The 20,179-nt window shown below is 36.1% G+C and overlaps 1 protein-coding gene across 5 annotated transcripts in view; it reads right to left on the bottom strand.

Moving 5' to 3' along the window:
• Positions 1-20,179, bottom strand: part of MTA3 (metastasis associated 1 family member 3) — a 136,736-nt gene that overhangs the window by 50,602 nt on the left and 65,955 nt on the right. For all 5 annotated transcript variants that reach the window (XM_042779103.1, XM_033054537.2, XM_033054539.2 and 2 more), the window contains exons 9-14: positions 17,262-17,450; positions 12,090-12,164; positions 7,035-7,093; positions 4,400-4,524; positions 3,419-3,570; positions 1,991-2,213 (exon numbers count right to left, since the gene is read on the bottom strand). In XM_042779103.1, the coding sequence (XP_042635037.1) occupies positions 1,991-2,213; positions 3,419-3,570; positions 4,400-4,524; positions 7,035-7,093; positions 12,090-12,164; positions 17,262-17,450 (823 nt within the window). The remainder of the gene's footprint in view (positions 1-1,990; positions 2,214-3,418; positions 3,571-4,399; positions 4,525-7,034; positions 7,094-12,089; positions 12,165-17,261; positions 17,451-20,179) is intronic.

The raw sequence follows: 20,179 nt of genomic DNA, 5'->3' as shown, positions 1-20,179 counted from the left end.
ATGACAATGCAGGTGAGACCACTGTAATGGTTCCACAGAAAGAGATTGCCAGAAACAGAAAATTTCCAGAAAATGTGTGTGTGTATACAAAGAAACATGACTTAAATTAGCTGAGGCATAATTTGGTTTCCCTCATTAGAACATTATTTTAATGCTGTGTTCAAAAAACATCAACAATTGTGACTTCTTTTTTCCTTCAACCTATGTTAGGTCTAATGAGGAAGCATCAGAATTCAAAGAGACAAAATCACAAGGTCCACAATTTGTTTAAGCAAAAGTCATAATGACAGACACTACAAGGGGAAAAAAAAAAAAAAAGTCTTTCTACTCTTGCCATTAATCTGATGTAGAACTCTTTCACTCAAAGAAGCAAAGAGAAAAAATAGCACTGCCAGTCTGAAGCAAGAATGACTATTTCCTGCTGAAAAACTTAGCTTCTCACTCCTCTCTTTTAAGGTTTAACATGTGTCCTAGTACGATAGATAACAGTTGGATGAATTTTTTTTCTTATGTTTTTTCTTCTCCTTCAAAAGTTTGATCTTTTGAATTTTTTTACTGCAGTGAGTGAGAAAAAACAGGGATATGGATCAAAAGATATAAGGTTCAGGTGAACTTCTAAATTTTCCTCCATGATTCAGAAGAAACATAAATTTAAAGGTACAATAGCTTTCTCTCAGAAAGTAACTTTTATTTTGGATTGAGGATTAAAAATATAATCCTAATCTAGCCTTAGACGTATTTCTTCCATGAAGAACAACTCATTTTACTCACACAGTCGACACAGGGTTTCCTGAAATCTGAAAGTTGCTCCTGACTTGCATAGTTTTAAAAGAAGAAAGAAAATGACCAAAAGAGCAACCAAAAAATTCGACAAGGGCAATGAACAGAAATATTCAGCAAGTTTTGGTGTATTGCAGAAGTAGGTGAAGAGTTTGCATATGTGTAGTGGCTGGTCTTAAAGTACATAAAGGGAAAATAATTACTCAAAATCAGATTTTAAGTCTCCATGGAGTAAATTTCTTATAAACAATGCAGACATCATCTGCATCACAAATAAGTGTGCTGGGAAAACATTTAGTGTTAATCTAGTGAACATGCTTATAAACCCCACATCTAATGATCTTAAAAGGTCTCTTCAATTCTAATACAATTGACAGTATACCAAAATACCAAGCATCTGCTCCAAGAACTGTATCAATGGAAGAACTGGGAATCATAGCCAGTGACAATGTGCTCAGTGCAGATACAAAAGCTGTTGAAATAGTCAGTGACTTTGCAGCAAAATTTACACATGCAGGTGAAGAGGCTTACTGTCGCTACCTACAAAAACTCATAGTCTTTTGTCATACCACTAGAAAGTCATCAGGTCTCTATATTTTGGCTATAAAAAGAACAAATGTAAGATGGAATTTTATTTAGAACTGAAATTAAAACTGGAACAGATAAAACCAAAATGATGCAACTATGATGTAATAATAAATATGGCTATCACCACCATCTGATTGTAACAGTGACAAAAGACTCTATTGCACACCACATTTAAATTATGAAACCCCAGTCCTGATTCTTTGACCAACCCCACTGAATAAAAGTACAACATGTACAGATCTATAGGTTCTGCTCAGCAAACAAATAAAAAAACAGCAAAGCACACTTCTTTCATGCGGCCAGGTAGGAAGAATGTATGTTGTGGCACTGATTTTCCCTTCCTGCAACCCCCGGTTTTTGTTAATGTCAGTTTTTGAAAGTGAATGAGGTAGAAGTTCTCCCTTTTTAAATTAATTTGAAATGTTTCCACAGCCTAAGATCTGTTTAAGGCAACCCGACTTTATCCAATGTGTTGGTGATATGCTGGACAAATGAAAAAAAAAAATGAAAAGCAAAAGCATATAGACAAGAAATGTTTATTGAAAAAGAAAATAAAATTAAAAGACAAAAAAATGGGTGGGAAGCACAGCACACAGAACTAAGAATTAAAAAAACATCTTACATTCTGCCTTAATGGCAGCACAGTTAATAGGGACAAAGGGACGTCGCGCTGCCTGCCGCAGCCGCAGGGTGTTTTTGCAGACCTGCCGGGCCAGCTTTGTCCAGCACGTGGTGTGCAGGAAGAACGCCTGCCGTGTTTTCACCGCCGACTTGGGGCTGCCCGTGTTGCGCACTGGAGTGCCCTGCGTGGCCTGCCGCGACAGGTGGGTTCGGACATGTGATTCCTAGGGAGGGAACAGAGAGAGCAAGTCTTAGGCTATAATGCAGGATGTGCCCAAAAGTGTGTGTTCTATCACCATCTGCTGAGACCAGGTGGGGTAACGATCCTTATCTCTATGGGAGATATCTTCTGCTAATGGGCCAGTTGTTAAAACTAGGTGGGGTGCTGTTCTTTATCTTTTCACAGCCCATCCTTCCTTCAGGGAGGTATCTTCTGCTAATTGGCCATTGAGTTGCACTGCATGACTGATAAAATTACATCAACCCATTGGGAGATGCTCCAGCCAGGGGGAGGAACCAAGCCTTTCCTACCAAGATAAAAACTGGTTTGGAACACCAAAGCAGCCTTTTTTCCTTTGGATTCCAGAGGAAAAACTGGACCTTCCTACATCATCACTGGGCTTTCAGAGGAAAACTGTGCCCTTCTACAGGGCCACTGCTTCAAATGAACCACAGCTGTCACTTGGGGAGGATTGCAGCCACCATTTATTTAATGGGACCACTATCAACACCCTGCCTGTCGCATTCTGACTTTGTCAGTGTTTGGGTTTGTTCTTTGTAGTACTGTATTTCTATTTTAATTTTCCTAGTAAAGAACTGTTATTCCTAATTCCCATATCTTTGCCTGAAAGTCCCTTAATTTCAAAGTTACAATAATTTGGAGGGAGGGGGTTTACATTCTCCATTTCAAAGAGAGGCTTCTGCCTTTCTCAGCAGACACCTGTCCTCCAAGCCAGGACAGAGCACAGTGCACATGTCTGAGTCACAGTACCCAAACATCCCCAAGCTGGACTGACTCTCAAGGATAAGCAAATAACTACACAAAAAACAGGCCTATGTAGGAAGCTGTAAGCCACAGAGCAGACAGATCTATTGAGAATGGATACGTAACGCCATTCTAAATGAGATATTGTATAGTTTATTTAACATTTCAGAGATAAGACACCATTTGACTGACAAAATGACATTTGTACACCAAAAAATGCAGGAAGCACATGCTTGTTTATACAAGAAGTAGTCAAAGAAAGATATGTCAAGGCCTGAGCACTGTACAATTCTTCTTAACACAGAAAAAATATTAATAAACCGAGTTTTGTAATACCAAAGTTATATACATAAAAAAACATTCATTCCATTAAATAATCAAATCTCAACAGTCTTGTGATAGCACCATGTTTTGTTTTAGAAAAGTTTGTCTATGCAATCCTACCTCTGTAGGTTGGCTGGAAGACAGTTTATCTTCATCTGTCTGTGTGGGCATTTTCAGGCCACCATATTTCTTCCAATAAATCCAGCAAGATGCACACAACCTACATTGCATATTAGGAGGGCCCCAAGAATACCATTGGTGAGACTGCGGAGCTACGGAGGAGAAAGCACAGGTGAACTGGTGCATACTACATTCACTACAATAAATTCAAATGCTGTAATAGATGACTATATGTGGTCATAACTTATCAGAACACTGTATAGATAAATATTTAATATATTTGACATGAGAAACAAGAACTTGAACTGTTTGTTGCTTTTTTTGACAAAAGCACCACAGAAGTAAACTTCAAATGGAAATTTTGGATATGCTTTTATAATTAATTTCAATCCAGGGACTTTGTATTGCTGAGATTTTCTCCCAGAGGAGTACAAGGAGAAAAAAAAAAAAAAAAAACCAAAAACAAGCCACTATTTCTAATCTCACCCTGGAAGACAGGTTTATTAAGATGGATTGTCAATCTGCTCTCATGTAACCTCTGTTGATGGCTGCTATTTCAAGAAGTCCAACAAAATTTATCAGAAATACACAAAATACTAGAAAGAAACAACAGTCGTCCCCATGTTCCCCAACAACAGAGAGGGTAAAAACACCCTAAAACCATTCAAAGAAAAAAGAGCAGCTCAAAAAACTTGCAGCTTTAAAGGAAACCCAAAAATAAATAGAACAATGCCATCATATTATACTACTTAAACTTTCTGTGCTTTATGAATTGTTAAAAAATAATTCATAAAGTAATTTGAATACTTTAATTAATATACTGAAGGCAGCTCTAACTTTAAAGTTATTTCTGCCATAGAAGTAATTGCAAATTATCCTCTGTCACATGCTAACAAAAGTACATAACTTTTTTTTTTTAACAGCACATATTAAGATTCACCCAAACTCCTGAGTCATTAAAAAATATATATATTTACTTACTATAGCAGCTTTCACAAGCCCGACCTATTACTGTGGCTTGTGCCTGGTACGAGGCTCCCATTGCTCCATTGACTGCAGCAGGCTTCCCATTGTTGCTGGATATTTGATTGGGATTTGGTTTATTGCTTTAAATAAAGGTTTTTAAAAGTTGAAAAAAAAAAAAAGTGGTTTTATTAACTGGTTATTCAGCATGAAGAGAAACAATCTAATTCTGAAACTGATGTGTGCTGACAACATCTATAAAATCTTCTCTAAATAACAAGACTAATTTTTGTACTCCCATTATTTTCAGCATTGTCACTCACTTGCTATGTTAAGAGCTGCTCTGATACTTCAATTTACAGCTCTTTAATGTGCTCACATGGTCTAAGCTACTTGGCAAGCTCATAAAAGACCAAGTCTCAGGGTCAAAGCATTAACAAAATTCTGACACAGCATGGAATTTAAGAAGGTGGTTCTAGTCAACAGAGAAGGCTTTACAAGTTGAGGATGGACTTTGTGTGAAGTATAACAAGAGTAGCAGCTGTGCTTGTCATACTACAAGGTTGTTCATCCCAGGAAAGGCTCAAACAGCCTCTTGTCTGAAAAAGAAGTACACACAGTAATACAAATGCCTTATAACCACAGCAAAACTCATCCGTATATCAGGTTGTTCTGTGTCAGTTCTCTGCTAAACTACTTCCTCTCCGAGAAGGGTAACTAACTGGTTTTGGTATTTCCGTTTGGCTTTTAAAATATTATTATACTGTATCATTCTTGTAATTATTGTAACTTCTAATAGTTCAGTGAAGTAGGACTTCACAGGTTAATTAATTCGGAGAGCATTAATATACTCCTCATAGAGTAAGTGCAATATTTCCAGAGTTTCAACTTTTTGAATCTTAATTACCCTCAATACAATATCCAAGGCTGGATACATTGATTCCTGAGATAATTATTTGTCACTTTAGGTAGCATTAAATATATTCAAGAAAATTTAAAATGACAATTGAAGTAACCTTTGCTGTTTCAAGTCTCTGTTTCAAATGCCAACAAGCCTGTCTCCCACCTTCTCCTTTTTCACTATATCAGCAAGAGACAATTTTACAATTTCCACATATTCTTTATCCTGGGCTCAAGGTACAGCAGAAGAGATTGAAAGACAATTAAGTCTTCCACATTATGATTTGTTGCTTGGTTACCTTTCAGAAAAGCCATGAATTCAAAGGGACTCGCTGGTATTAAGGACAGAACCTTGCAGTTACAAGGAAAACCTAATGATCAAGTTCAAAAAGGTACTCAGCTCTGAGAATCAATTCTACTCAGATTTCAAATGCAATAAATTAGTCTTGAAGCAGAGCATTTAGCAATCCCATGACCACCACAAATATCAATGACTTGAGAAGTCCTACCATCCTCCTACTGTTGACTAGGAGTTTTGTCTTGAAATGGAGGCAGTAAGATAAAAGCACAAAAATCCCACATTTTGAAACACATTTTGTCATCCAATACATCTGGTCCCTAGTGTGAACATATTGCAAATCCATAATTGTCCACATGGACCAAGGAAATTAAACTGAAAAAGAATAATGTAAAGACTGAACGCCTTATGGTTTTCCTAAAGCAGCCACTCATCTGAGAAGGTTAGGGAACACTCATAGTAGAGTTTTTAGCTTTTTTTAAACAGTGTGACTTATTAAATATGTGAGCTTCAAAACTCACAAAATTTGTTCTACAATTAAAATAATTAATTTAACAGTCTGCTGCTTTCATTGTTATATCTTTTTAAGAGAGAAAAGCCAGTATGAAATACGGAAATGAAACTCTATTGTAAGTAATTTATACAAGCCATCAAAAATCTTTGCAAAGTACTTCCTTTGGTATTACATTCTTCTGTTATACAAATACTTACAACAACAGGAAGTTCATATATAAGTAAATTGAATATATCCACATAAACCTTAGAAAAAGTGATTTGTAATCCTTTCTCTTGTGAAAATATTGAGGAAATTATGAAGGAGGGATTTTACCTTTTTTCTTGCAAACCATTAACAGAAGCAGATAAAGTTTAATTCTAAAAGAAATATAGATCAAAAACCCCTCAAAAGAAAACAAGATTTTATTAACAACCCGTGGTCATAGATAGAAGGCCTGGGGCTGTGTGCTACCTTTAATTTAGAACCAGAACATCTCTTGTCTCTAGATGAAGAACAGATTTTATCAGCCAGATAAAACTGTAATGGGATATTATCTGATTTTATTTTATGTAACTATTTCTATTTTGAAATATTGCATTTGCACAAATATGAAGTGCTACAGGGATTTGGAAGAGATTATTTTCAAAAAACTCCTTTTCAAATTAATAGGCTCTTCTTGCATGTGAACAGTCCACAGGTAGCACTTGATCAGCCTTTGTAAAACTTCTTATTCCAGACAAAAAGATTGCAGGTCAAAAACAAAGAGATCAGTTAAGTAAGAAGGTTTCACTTAAGACAAGAGTTTCTGGCATTTTCTGATTACATCTCTGCATGTAACAAATCCTGTGAAAGTAACCATTAAAGAGATGACTAGGAAAATACGATGCATGTAACTGCATGTTACTGTTTCAATTTTACCTGTATATTACTCAAAAAAATGACTTTGTTTTTATACTCACTAGGTGGGGATGTATACTTGTTTCAATTTACTTTCTGCTTCAGCTGCTTTCAGACGTTTCTAGTTGAAAAATTAACACATTAAAATATTTTATTATATTAAGGTATGACATTTCATAAAACTATACACAATACCTCTTTAAATTATTTCTATTTTGTGATTTCACAAGAGCCTCCAAAACAAGCGTAGAAATTTACATGATGAAAATCATGAAAAACAAGTTCTCAATTTTTATTATTAGTTTGAATTCATAATATGCTGTCTTTCCCAGTAAAACTCACAGGCCTCATATATGCCAACAAAACTGCCAAAAATGACAGCTACAGTTTACAAAAATTACATCTATATAAACATGTATAGCATTGTGGCTACCCCTCATTGCAGAATTATGTAGAAACTAAATAAATGAAATTGTGTTCCTCATCAGTTATGTAACAAAACTTCTTGTCTGCTCTATCCAGACTGAGGTTGAGCTTTTATAATGCAGTACAAGTAACAATAAAGTCCATTGACTCTTAGAAATGACTAAACACTTACTAGCATTAAATGCCATCAAAAATGTGGCTCAGGAACATCACAGTAACAGGACAGCTATACTATTTGTCAAGATAGTCTGCGAATTTACTAAATCATTACGTTCTTCATACTTGCAACAAACTCAAACTATTTTGCGTTTCTATAATGTTGAGAAGTTTCAGTTATTGCCATATATTGTACAAGTAACTAAGACAACAGTTTTCTCAGCAGTGGCACAAGAAATACAGAGTTCAGGTGTCTACAGGTTATCCAAAACATTTGTATGAAAAGCATGATTATTTCCCTGCACTTTCTGTACTCAAGACATTACTTCTGTTCACCTGAGAGCAAAAAAAGAGACAAAAGAGAAAAGGATTTGAAACCTGGTCAATGTCATTACAGAGGATTAAAAAAGGAGAGGAGGCATTTATATCCAGCAACAATAAATCAGTACTACCTGTCTTTATCAGGTGATTAAAATTCAGTCCTTCATTTCACCTACAATAGCCACTTCTCTCTGCCCTACTCCTATTTTTTGATATCCAACTTTTTCAAGATTTATAATCCAGGAAAATATTTCCCACCTTGAGAAAACCATCATTAGACGACATTGCTCTGAGAGTCCCTTGCCTGAGCCATGAGGTGAGTTACAGGGTTATTCAGCTTTACTGGCCCAGCAGTCTGGCTAAACCTCCTGGTGTAAACGGCAGTTCTTTTCCATTTCATTAAGTTGCCTGTGTTGTCCATTTATAAAACTCTCACTCATAAAAATTGCATCTTTAAAGAGTAATGTGTAACAAATAGACTTCTAATCAGTCCACTAATTCCCATGTGATAATGAGAGTTCTTTTCCATTTTTCTCCAGAACAGCTTTTATTTTCCTTATAGCTTTTTGCTGTCCACAGATGCCCAGTTGTTTGAGGCTACAGATGACACTGCTGGTACAGTTGCAATCCCTCCACAGTGCCTTCCCCTTCAGCAGACCCATAGAAAAATGCAAACAATGTCTGCTCTGCCTGCTTGGGTCAGTTTTTACAAGAGCAAGGAGAAATAACAGCAGCAGTACCATGCTCCAAGTCTCATAAACTGGTAGTTTTTAATCTGAGAACATTTCACAGCCCCAGCAAAGGAGCTCTCAAGGGTGAACTCCTTCTGCTTAACAGCAGGACACAGGTTTTCCACAACTGTCTCTCATGGTTTTCATATTACATCCAACAATTTCAGCCTGAAAGAAGCATGTCAAACTGTCAGGCAATGGGTTGGCACACATTCTTCGGAGCTCCCTAACAAACTGGCTCCATTCTACAAAAACAACAAGTAAATCTCACTGCACACCTACCATGAGCAAAAGAGAAAATACAATTGGGGCAAGAAAAGAGGAAAGTAGCCCTGAAGCACTGTCAGAATGTAAAGGCATGTGTAGGAAGCTATATGAAGCCCTGATGGCAGTGTCAATGAGAAGTGACTATATATGCATTAATTACATTTTAGTATACTTTTAGTACTGTCATGGGGGTTGTAAGGAATGCAATTTAACAATTGTTTTTCTCCCTTATTTACTAAAGTGAATGATCTATTGCTATCTAAAAAAAATCCATCATCAATGGCATTTCAGTATAAGCTATATTTTTATACATTAAAACTATGACTAAGATGGGTCTCTAAAAGCAAAAGAACGTCACAGTTTGAGTTCTCACTGACATACCAAATTCTAAGTAGTGAGAGAGAGGAAACTACCAAGAGTTGTAGTATCCGAGATGAAACCTCTGTCTGTTGAAATCTAGAGATAGAACTGGTAAAAGCTGGAATTTGAAACTAAAAATATTTAGACAAGAAACAAAGCACTAGTTTGTAACAAATCCCCTGGAGCAATGTAATTACTGGAGCAATGTAACAAAGAGTTTATGCTTTACCTGGGGAAAAAAATTTACATCCTTAACAGTATTTCAAACAGGTCTTACAGACTGTATTGCAGGGGAAATCAAACCACACTTACCCAGTTTTTCAGCTGGGGTCTACTGCTTTTAATGAACTAACATTGAAAATTAATATTTGTGGGTTTTAAGAATTTTTGTTACAAATATCAACTTACAAATATTCCAAGAAATGACCACTTCCCTAACTTATCACTGTATTCAACAGTGGAAATAAATGAGTGAGAGGGAAATGCAATATATTGTTGCAGTAGACCAATTTAGCTACTATTTAATATGTTCACTCTTTTCCTCTTATGAAGTCTCAATAAAGTCTTTTCCCATTGAATCGGACTTTGAAGGAGAACATCACAAATAAGTTTTCATTCATTAGAATGAGTCAAGTAAAACCTGGCCTTCCTCAAACACTGTATATCAATCATGTAATGGTCATGATATGCCCTATCACCAGGAATGATTACCCAAGGCTGAATTAGCTTTGCTAGATGAGTTCAGAGACCTTTACCATATCTTCAGTTTGCTTTGACTTGAATGGAAAATGTTCTCAAAGCAAGGTGGCAGCAGTACCTCCATCGTCATTAAATCATCACACTTGTAATTTAGCAAGAATAACACCTAGTAACAATTATGATAAAGAAACCTTTCTTTTGCCTGACACAACACATCCAATTGGCACAAAGAAATAAAGACCATTAAAAGTAATTTTTCATATTAAATCACACTAATCTAGAATTCAGAGATTGTATTTTAGGATTCAAGTATGAGATTGCATTTTAGGATTCAAGTATGTGCACTGATCTTTTTCATCTTCCTATTCCCACCAGTCCTCAAATATGGGATTTAGAGAAAAATGACACTGAAATTGCCACTTTATTACTGAACACATTTTCTTCTGGAACTACATTCAATTATCACTGTTTGTTCTTTTTTTGGGAAAAAAAAAAACAACAAAACAACAAACCCTACAGATACTGTTTTTACTGAACTGTACTAATTTTTGCCATTCAACATAAAAACTAAATAAGGGCATTATGAAGTTCTGATCCCTTCTTAGGAAGGATTACAGGAATGTTAACCAGGATAAAAATTAGGCATTTGGTTTACACTGGTTTTATCACTGACACTCACATAGGTGACCCTGAAAGAACATCTCTAAAGCATTCCATCCTGAGTGTACTGCCATAGTCTAAGTAGAATGTTGGAAGTTTATTTAGTCACAAGTGAAATACAGGCATTTACAAGAGCATTCAAATAGCAGATAACCTTAAAGCCTATGTGATTTTCCTATAAAAATCCTAATCCTGTGAAAGGATGTGCAATCTTAACACACACACCTTGATCATCGTAGCAACAGAATCATAAGAGAGCTCTAGAGAACCACAAAAGGACTTTTAGTCTTTCATCAACCACTCCAGAGCAAGTATATCAGAAAAAAAGTCACATTTTTATCTGTTTCTTAAGGATAATCAGTTGCCCAACCATCAAGACCTGACAAGATGCACAGCAAATGTGTTGACAGCACCTTTCTAGGATAAAAATTAACAGTGAAAAAAAGGGTTTAAAAATGAAATGAATGGTGACAAACCTAAAAAAAGTGCCTTTATATGGAACATATTATATTCTATTTATATTATACATAGAACTAAAATAGGCTAGTGATACTCCAAGAATCTACTATGGGGTAAAAGACCTTTCCCTTACCTTCCATGCCCTAGCAAGATGATGTAGAAATAATTTCAAATAAACCAGAACAACCTGAAGTAGTCATCCCTCTGATACATTTAATCTGAAACAAGTCCAAAGATCCATCTAACAGTACAGCTGTAGTTATTACAGCATGAAAAATATTTTCAGTACACTGTCCATAACATCACCATTAATTATTCAGGAAATAAAGGAGTTACAAGCTTACATATTAAATCAAAAATTAAAATGGAATCTTTTAAAGTATTTTATGTCTAAATAAATATATAAAGAGTACAGTATATAAAAAGCACCAACACTGACATTTTACCTAAACCTGATAAAAGTATCCCAGTATTGGTATCCAATGTAATCCTACGCACATTTTTGTTCCAGAGGAACCCAAACATTCAATCAGAAGGATGAACACATCCACTGGGTGCAGAACGGGCCCAATTTTGAAATGCTGGCAATGCCAAAGTAATGTTTTGTCCAGAAGTACCAATAAAAGGTTCAGTACAAATAAAAGGTTCATAACACCAGCAGCCACTTTAACACAATGTATTTTTCTGCTTCCTTCAGTCCCATGGCAGAGTTTCACAGCCAAAAGCATTTGCTCTGCAGCCCATTTGGTCGGATCCCCTGATGCAGGAAGAACCAGGAATCCCATTGCTTCACATCAGCATACAATACAAGTAGGTTAATAAGCTCCTCACAGCTATGGGATGTGTAGCAGGCATCAGAGGATTCAACAATGCAGCCTGTAACAGCACAGAACCACTGGACTATACCCCAAAATATTACCTTAGGCCTCCCATCAAATATCTTTCCAAGAACAGAAACAGATTTCTATGCTTTAACAAGATCACTTTTCTTTAAAGAATGTCTCAGACTGGTTCATTCTGAAATAGTCATTAGATTACCTGCTGCACATATCTGTCAGTGGTTTTCCACATGTAGTAATACTCAATGATGCTAGTCAGCGACTTCCAAGGGAGCTGAAAAACATTTGTTTGTTACAAGTTAAAGTGGTTCCAAGAAATTGCCATGTCCACTTCTTGTTAAACACATTAAAATCAAGTACAGTTGAGACAAATACTAAAACCTGAATGTATTAAATAACTGCATTAGAATCCATATGCAGACAAACACATATTGCAATTAATAATTAACAACCTTTCCTTGCAGTTAAAAAGTAAGTAGAATTACGGTATCACACATCCAAATCAAATATAATTTATTCATAATAAATTTATGAATAAATTTATGAATAACTTTAAGCCATGTAGTTAAACAAAATAACTTTAAAAGAATGCACATTTCCATCAGGAAACAGAGTAGGTAGTATCTCTATTGTAAAGTGTCAGATAGAGAATAACGTTAGAAATAAAATAAATGACCTTGACAAGACTGCTCGAGTCTCATGATAATTTTATTCTTAACAAATACAAAGGATACCATACTTAGTTCACAGATTTTTCATGACCCACGACAACTCAGCTGCTCATACATTACCACTAGTTTTGCATAAACTCCCACACGCTCTCGACTCTTAACAAGAAACAAAAGGATGTGAGGGACAAATGTTACTCTGAGCAACAAGAGTGATACTGACAATAAATATTTCACAAAAATCTCTGTAAAAACAAGCTATCTTTGATAATGAAAATTATTTTGGGAGCCCATGTCCATCAGTAAAATAAAAATGTGTTAACCTAAATGTAGGGGAGAAAATTAGGCAATCATTTTTAATTATCACCAAATAATCTATTTAACACACAAGGTCTTTGGCTAATTACATGAATTTTGGGTGATACATCCTAATTTAACTTCTTCATAACTTGGAAAAGTTACTAAAGGAATGCATTAATGCAAATAATATCGGCTTTCTAGAAATGAGGATGATGTTTAGGAGGTTCCAGAAAATACAGGTGTGGAAACTGGTCTTTCCAACCTTACTGACCCCACTGGGCAGCTTTCTGTGTTTCTTGGGCCAAAAGAATAGTTTCCTGCACCTTTAGTTAAATTCCTAAAACACCAGAGGAGACCTTCTCAAACTGCCTCTCCCTGCATGCAGAGGCTCACTAGTTTTTCAAGTTGCTTGATTCAGATTCAGAGTCAGAAGTGTACCACAGTGTGTGAGTCCCTGAACATTTACATTTGATCTAAAAGTAACAGAGCATGAAATGCATATGCTGATGTTCCAATAAGTACTAACACAATTCAGGTTCCTCAATTCCTTTTGCTTTCTCGGGTAAATTATGCCTTGAGAGAAATCTTCCCTTAAAAAGGCCAGTGACAAGAAGATATATTTGGTGTGAGGTGACAGATGAAATGATTCTCCAGCTCCACATTCCTCCTAGCATCCAGGTGAAATGCTGTCATCCCCAGCCACCTACCATTATCAATTAGTGTATTTTAGCATATCCATATTTATTTTCCTTCCTGAATATTTATTAGCACATTCACACTACAAATGTTTGCCTTTGCTCTAGAATATACTTTAATCTATTTTAACTATGGCTGTGACACCAGTATGCTCATTCACTCAGTAAGCATCTACAATTAAAGGAAGGCAATTAAGATGCTCAAACCAAATAACTGTAATCCTTTTACACTTTGATTCAAAACTTGGAAAAGCTGTTTGACAGACTGAGTATGGATAACCTGTATTCCATTTACCTATGCACTTAATGCTCTGAACTGCCAGTGAAGCTGTGAACAGCCATAGAATAATATATTGTCATTACCAAATTCTGTTCTTGAAAGAAGTAAATAGACTCATCTGCATAACATTTTTGCAGGAGAAAATTAGAAAAAACTATCAGCTCTATAAAAACAGAGAAAGGGGAATTTTAAGATTCTTTAGTTTCTCCAGGCTAAAAATAGACCAATCAAATCAGATCAGCAAAAAAAAATTTAGGATCATAAAGCATCCTAAAATGAACATAGTAATTTTAAGGCACACTTTCACAATTTTAGAAAGCTGGAAAACAGTTGCTCCTGCTTTCTATAAACAGTTCCTATTCTGGATTACCAAGACCTTTCCTGTCATATCTGAGGTGCAATAGTTATAAATTTGTGAAAACTGTTGATAATTATAACTAAGAATTAACAAGTATAGCATCTTTGACTTACTGTTAGGAAAATAATTACATTTGGAAAACATAAAATATCCATTCTTTTTCCATTCTAGCACTCTGGGATGTGAAATAATTGAGGCAATCAAGTAAACTGAATCTCTTTATAAGGTTTAGCTTGATTAGGATTCACACAGAGTCTTAAAGATAGAAGAACCTCTCCTACAAGAGTCAATGAGTCAACAGCTGATGAAAATTATTATTCAAAAGCTAGATTGGTAACTTGATTACAAATGAGCATTTCCTAGGTAGGAAAAAAAAGTAAAGACCTTTACACCATTTAATTTATAACAATCTTGTTTACTAATATTTAGTGTTTGTAGCTTAATACTTGATCTGCACTTTGAACATCAAACAGTGGCAGTTCACAGTAACTGCTGAAAAAGTAAATGAATCTGCCCTTTACAGAACTGTCATGTAAGTGCTGCAATTGCAGCTGCTGTGCCTTGTAAATCTGGGCCGACTCAGAAAAGGCAGCTCCTCTGGGATGTAGTGACTCAGGCAAGTCCTACAACACCCTTCTGCTTCAAGAGACTGTAGCCTGCCTCTTCCCTGTCCTGTGGCACCACTGCATGTCTGCTGAGGTTGGAGTTTAATCTCAGGCACTGCAGACTTGAATTCTATCATTAGATCAGTTAATTACCTTCTTTTCCCTTGCTCTTAAGAGTATGTAGATACTTATCAATAAGTAAATTTATCAATGGCTCACCACTGAAGAGAGGGATGATAACAGATAAAAGATGAAGTATTATCCTGGAAGTCACTGCTTATGTGCTACATATTTACACCTACCTCACCTTGCAGAAACTTTTCAGGTATCCGTGATCTAAATCTCGAAGGACTATTTTTACTTAAAAAGCAAATGTGTGATGTCAAATCCCTGCACTTTTAGAATGCTACACAGGAAGTGAGAACACATACATTTTACACTAGAGAAATGAAGATATCCCAAGATACACATTGACTAACATAATTGAAAGATTTCAAATTACACAGAATTAAATAAAGACTGTGCATTGTTCTTAGTATCATACAAATTGAGATATAAAATAGGTGTTCTTATAAGGATGTTTTTTTAAATTACACTTTTCCAAAGATTAAAAAAATAGCAACTAAGAATAAACAATATCCCTGTTATAACTAAATTAAGCTATAATTAATTAGTGCCCCACATCCTTTTGTGTTGCACTCTGACTCATGGTTCAGGTGCTCTCAGTAAACTATACAATGCTATCACAAAATCTGCGTGTGCCTCCTGCTTTGGGATAAGATATGGGGAAAATAGCTGCATTTTGGGAAGGAAGAATTAGTGAAAGAGGGAGGGTATCAGGACACGATTTTATCAGGGTATCCAAGACAAAATTTGAACATTGTAAACAGCTTCTAGTAAAGTTATTCAAATATCTAGCATTTGAATATTACAAATGCAGAAGCAATTCTTGCACTATGTTACTACACTGCATCACTTTAATGTAGTAGTAGGTAACACAGAAATTATACAGAAAGTAAAAATACATCAAAAATACCAGAGACAAGCCTTCTGCATGCTTGCTCACAAATTATGTTAGGGGACGATTTGTAAAAAGCCAACAAAACATGTTATATGCTCAAGACATTTTCAAAAGCCAAATATTATATATTAGGAATAATTTAATTAGAATACATAATTCCTGAACTATTGCACAGTTATAAATGAGAACCATTTGTCTGTATAATAAATAATAAGGAATGTAGTTTACATTAAGATTTATGTTCTTAAAAAACTATAAAGATTATTTTTCAATAATATTGCCTTAAACTTAAAGGAGCTGTTTCAGCCATGACGCTTCAACCTTGTCATGAATGCAGTGAACATTTTCTCCCTCAGGAATCTCAAAATTAAGCATGCAGATATAATACCCCTATTAAAATGTCAGTTATTTAGAAAAACAATAGCCTTCCCTTCCCACCTTCATTCAATTACCTGTTCCATTTCAAATCTGTGAAAATGAAGGAAAGACAACTCAACTCATTGCCAAGCCTCCTCCCACTGCCCTGCACTTTGTCTTGGAAGGACTTCTACATTTACCATACAGTACCTTTTTTCCCCCCTCACTAAGAGTATTAATAAACTTCTGCAAAGAAAATAAAAAAATCTGCGCTCTCAGAGTCAAGCAGAATAAGATTAATGCGAAAATGTTTCAACTGACTTCAGTCTTAAATAATGGAATTCCTTTGGTTCAAATCTTAACTTTTTCATTAAGGCCAACTTGAATATGGTACAACTGAGGAAATATTTCTCCTTGAAAGAAAAAGGTTCTCCATAAAATGTGAAAAAAAATTGCAGCAAATTACTAGCAATTCCAGCAATCAGTGTTAGAATCCATTTAATTTCATTACTCTGCATTAGAATTAGCAAATTAAAGGTTTACTGCCCTATAGTCAGATACTTCACTACCAAAATGATTGTAGTTAGAACATATTGGAAAACATTTCTTTCACTTTTCAGAACTGCCAAAATATCTAATATGTCAAAACAACTCCCTGTAGTACATTTTAAAATCTATCTGAATACAAATTTCTCTCTACTAACCATAGTAGGAAAGCCCAGCTTTCCAAGAACACCCAGGGGAGTCAGTCATGTAGCTGCTAATGAATTTCACAGGAAATTGAGGAAACAATCTGCAAAGTTCCTGGACCTTTTTCAGATGCTTGTAAGATCCTTGTAAAAATCCTTATTGGATCGTGTCAGATTGAGACGTCCTACCCGATTTAAACCACTACACAGATTAACTTCTGTCACCATCTTTCCAAACAATAGCATTGAACAAGAGGACATATTGACTTTCAGCCAGATAAAACTTACAGATATGTTAATCACATGTACACAGATTTCTCCCCTAGCTAAACCTTCCAAACCTCCAGAAAGCAGCTATGCTCAACCATAGAAAAAGAGGGCACTATTTTCATACTTACAAAGTCTTGTCGAATGTCATTGAAGTCTTTGCCATACTTTTCCAAAGCCTCTTCAAATAAACTAGCTTCTGATGCTGACCACTCTTCCATTTCATCTCTACACAAGACAGGCCCTCCCAGTGGCACTAGAACACTGATGGCACTGCTCAGATCATAGTTGTGTTTATGCAGCGTGTCCATTGCGTGAAACTGGCAGGGACGAGGAGAGAATAAAGACGTGTTTAAACAGACAGTAGTCCATCTCAGTAATGCAAATTTAATTTATTATTCTCTATAAACCAAGCAAGGAGTCTAAATTAATACTAAATTTGGAATCTATCTTGATATCATAGTTTTCTGCTGCAGAATATGAGGAAAATAAATGGTTTATTATTTAATCTGGGAAAGGAAGTACCTTGATAAAATGTTTACCAAAAATGACATTAGTTTATTAGTTCCTGCAAATTACTAGCAAACATTTCCAAACAAACTCTTGTTGATAGAAATTGGTTCCAAGAAACCCAATAAAGACAGTGGCATATATTGACTGTGGGGCCATTTTCAATTAACAGAAGCTCTAAATAATAACTAAACAGATATCTATGAGCTCAATATTCTCATTGCTGGTGAAAGAAGACATTGTTTTCATTATATTTCATTATCATCATACTGAAAGAGCAGCAAGATTTTCATCCCTTGCTAAACACTGTTGTCACAGACCAGTAAATAAGGTTTCTTTGGTTGATTCCCTTTCTGTTATAAAAGAGACAAACAGAAAACAAACAAATTAAAACCATCTTCCCACTGTAGGTAACACTGCATGCTCCTACTGCTAACCAGTGATGGGGAATACAAAGTAAACAAATCCACCCGTCGGGAAAATGAGCAGCACACAAGAAGCATTTCTGACTCAGTGTCCCAAAAGACCCCATCAGCCACACTCCAAGTGGCTGTGCTGAAGGAGGCATCAGAGTTGTAAGTGAAATAACCTTTGTGACTCTGTATCAGTCTCCTTCCAGCGTGTCCCACCACAACGCTGAGCTCCAAGGGGCACGTGCAGACTCACACACAGCCACAAACCCAGCTATGAGAAAACCTTCCAAGGAAGGAACACTCCTGCATTATGTGTCAATACAGCAATTCCAGCTGAGCTTCTGCATACAAATCTACTGCAAATAATAGATTTTTCTGATCTTTTGCCATCTTCTATGAATGATTATTGTCTTACTCCAGTATTAACTGTAAGCCTTTTGAGTGCTATCAAGCACAAGTTTCTGAAACTCTTTTGTCTGCAAGAAGCAATGTCACTATTAGCCTGTAATGTATCATTTTATTTATGGTTGAATCAAATTCACCAGTCTGGAGAAAAGCCATTGTTAAAATCAAGGATTCTAATATGAAAATATGTAACAATGTCTAAAATCCATCAGCTTATTATCAGAGAATGTACATTGAAATCACTGATTTATTGTTTACCATTCAGGCAATGAGTAAATCAGATCTAAAGATTGAGCCCTTACAGTAGACGTATTACTGAGGTTTAAATCTTTGTTTACATTGCAGCCCTCATAGAAAAACAGTACACACAGAGCATCTTCCAAGCAGCTGCTGAATCCAGATCTATTCACTGATACCAACTTTCATAAAAATGACAACAGAAGTGAATAAATCGTAATCTTGCGCTCGGCTTTATGCTCATTTTTCCTCTATAATAAATATCTGACTCCATAATGCTTTTTTTGATATTTCTGAAGAAAAGATTCATACTGAACTCTGTGGATAAGTGCTGTCTTCACTGAGCTGTCCTGTGACAGAAGACTATTGACAAGTTCATTGATAACAACTCTGCCTTCTACAGGTCTGTCAGCCCTGACCTGCATCATCCACGCTGAAGTGCAAACTGTGGTAGCAAAAGCAAGAGAAGCCTGAAGGAATTCATAGAGGCTGAGAAAAAAAGTCATGGAGTATCTCCTTTTTATCTGCTTTACCCTAAGAAGCAGGAGGCTGGGATGTCAGAAGCAGGAGGCTGGGATTGCCTCTCCCAAACAGGAGTCTGAAGGACAGAGAAAGAACCAGCCTTCCCTAAGACCCTTGTCCAGAGCATGCTGTCCAGCACACACATGGGGCCCATTAGAGGAAAAGTGTTAGCCGTGCAGGTAAAGAGGCAACTTTAAGTCCAAATATAAGCAGGCAGAGGAAGAAACTTCCCACCAAACGCTAAGGAAGGACTGCGTGGAGCTGGAAGAAAGGGCATGAGAGGGCATCCTGCAACCAGCCACACAACATAGCTCCCAAACCAGCTGCAATTTCAGACTGAACTGCCTCCAACAAAGCACTCAAACTGGAAACTGAGTGTGGATTCTCCAACTCAATCGTATTTCAAGTGTCCTTACCTTAGGAGCCACAAATAGAGAAGTCTAATGAAAATCACTAAAAAGACACCACCCAAAATGCAAAGAAAAAGAGTGCTCATACTTTTCATTTTGAAGAGACATGCAGTATCAGATACAGATCCCTACAGAAAGGTCACAAAAGCTCTTTTAAACATATCCACCACAAGGAGCAAATGATGCCATCAGCCTGCTTTAAATGGCCCTCATGGTCAGTATATGCATTATGAAATATTTAGGAATCTGAAACAGAAAGTCTTCCCAGTCTCTTTCTCTTCTTAGAGATCAATTATCATTACAAAATAAAGCACGGCCTTTGAGGAGGTCAAAAACGCATGTTTTAGTTGGTTATCTCACGTCTTTACCACTGTAAGAGAAGCACATTATCATCTAGTAAGGTAAATACACACTGTTGCATGTCTTCAGTAGGGCTTTCTAAAAGCAGGGGGCTTCCTATCTTGTCTCATTGCCTTCTCTATGTTTTCAAAATAAAGGAGCCTGAAAGCAGCCTCTCAGTTGTTATTCGTCTGCAAGAAATGTGTACATCAA

This window comes from Catharus ustulatus, chromosome 3 (assembly GCF_009819885.2).
Source record: "Catharus ustulatus isolate bCatUst1 chromosome 3, bCatUst1.pri.v2, whole genome shotgun sequence".
NCBI classification, from domain to species: domain Eukaryota; kingdom Metazoa; phylum Chordata; class Aves; order Passeriformes; family Turdidae; genus Catharus; species Catharus ustulatus.
The sequence above is the reverse complement of the archived record's forward strand: the minus strand, read 5'-3'. Positions and strand labels throughout refer to the sequence as shown.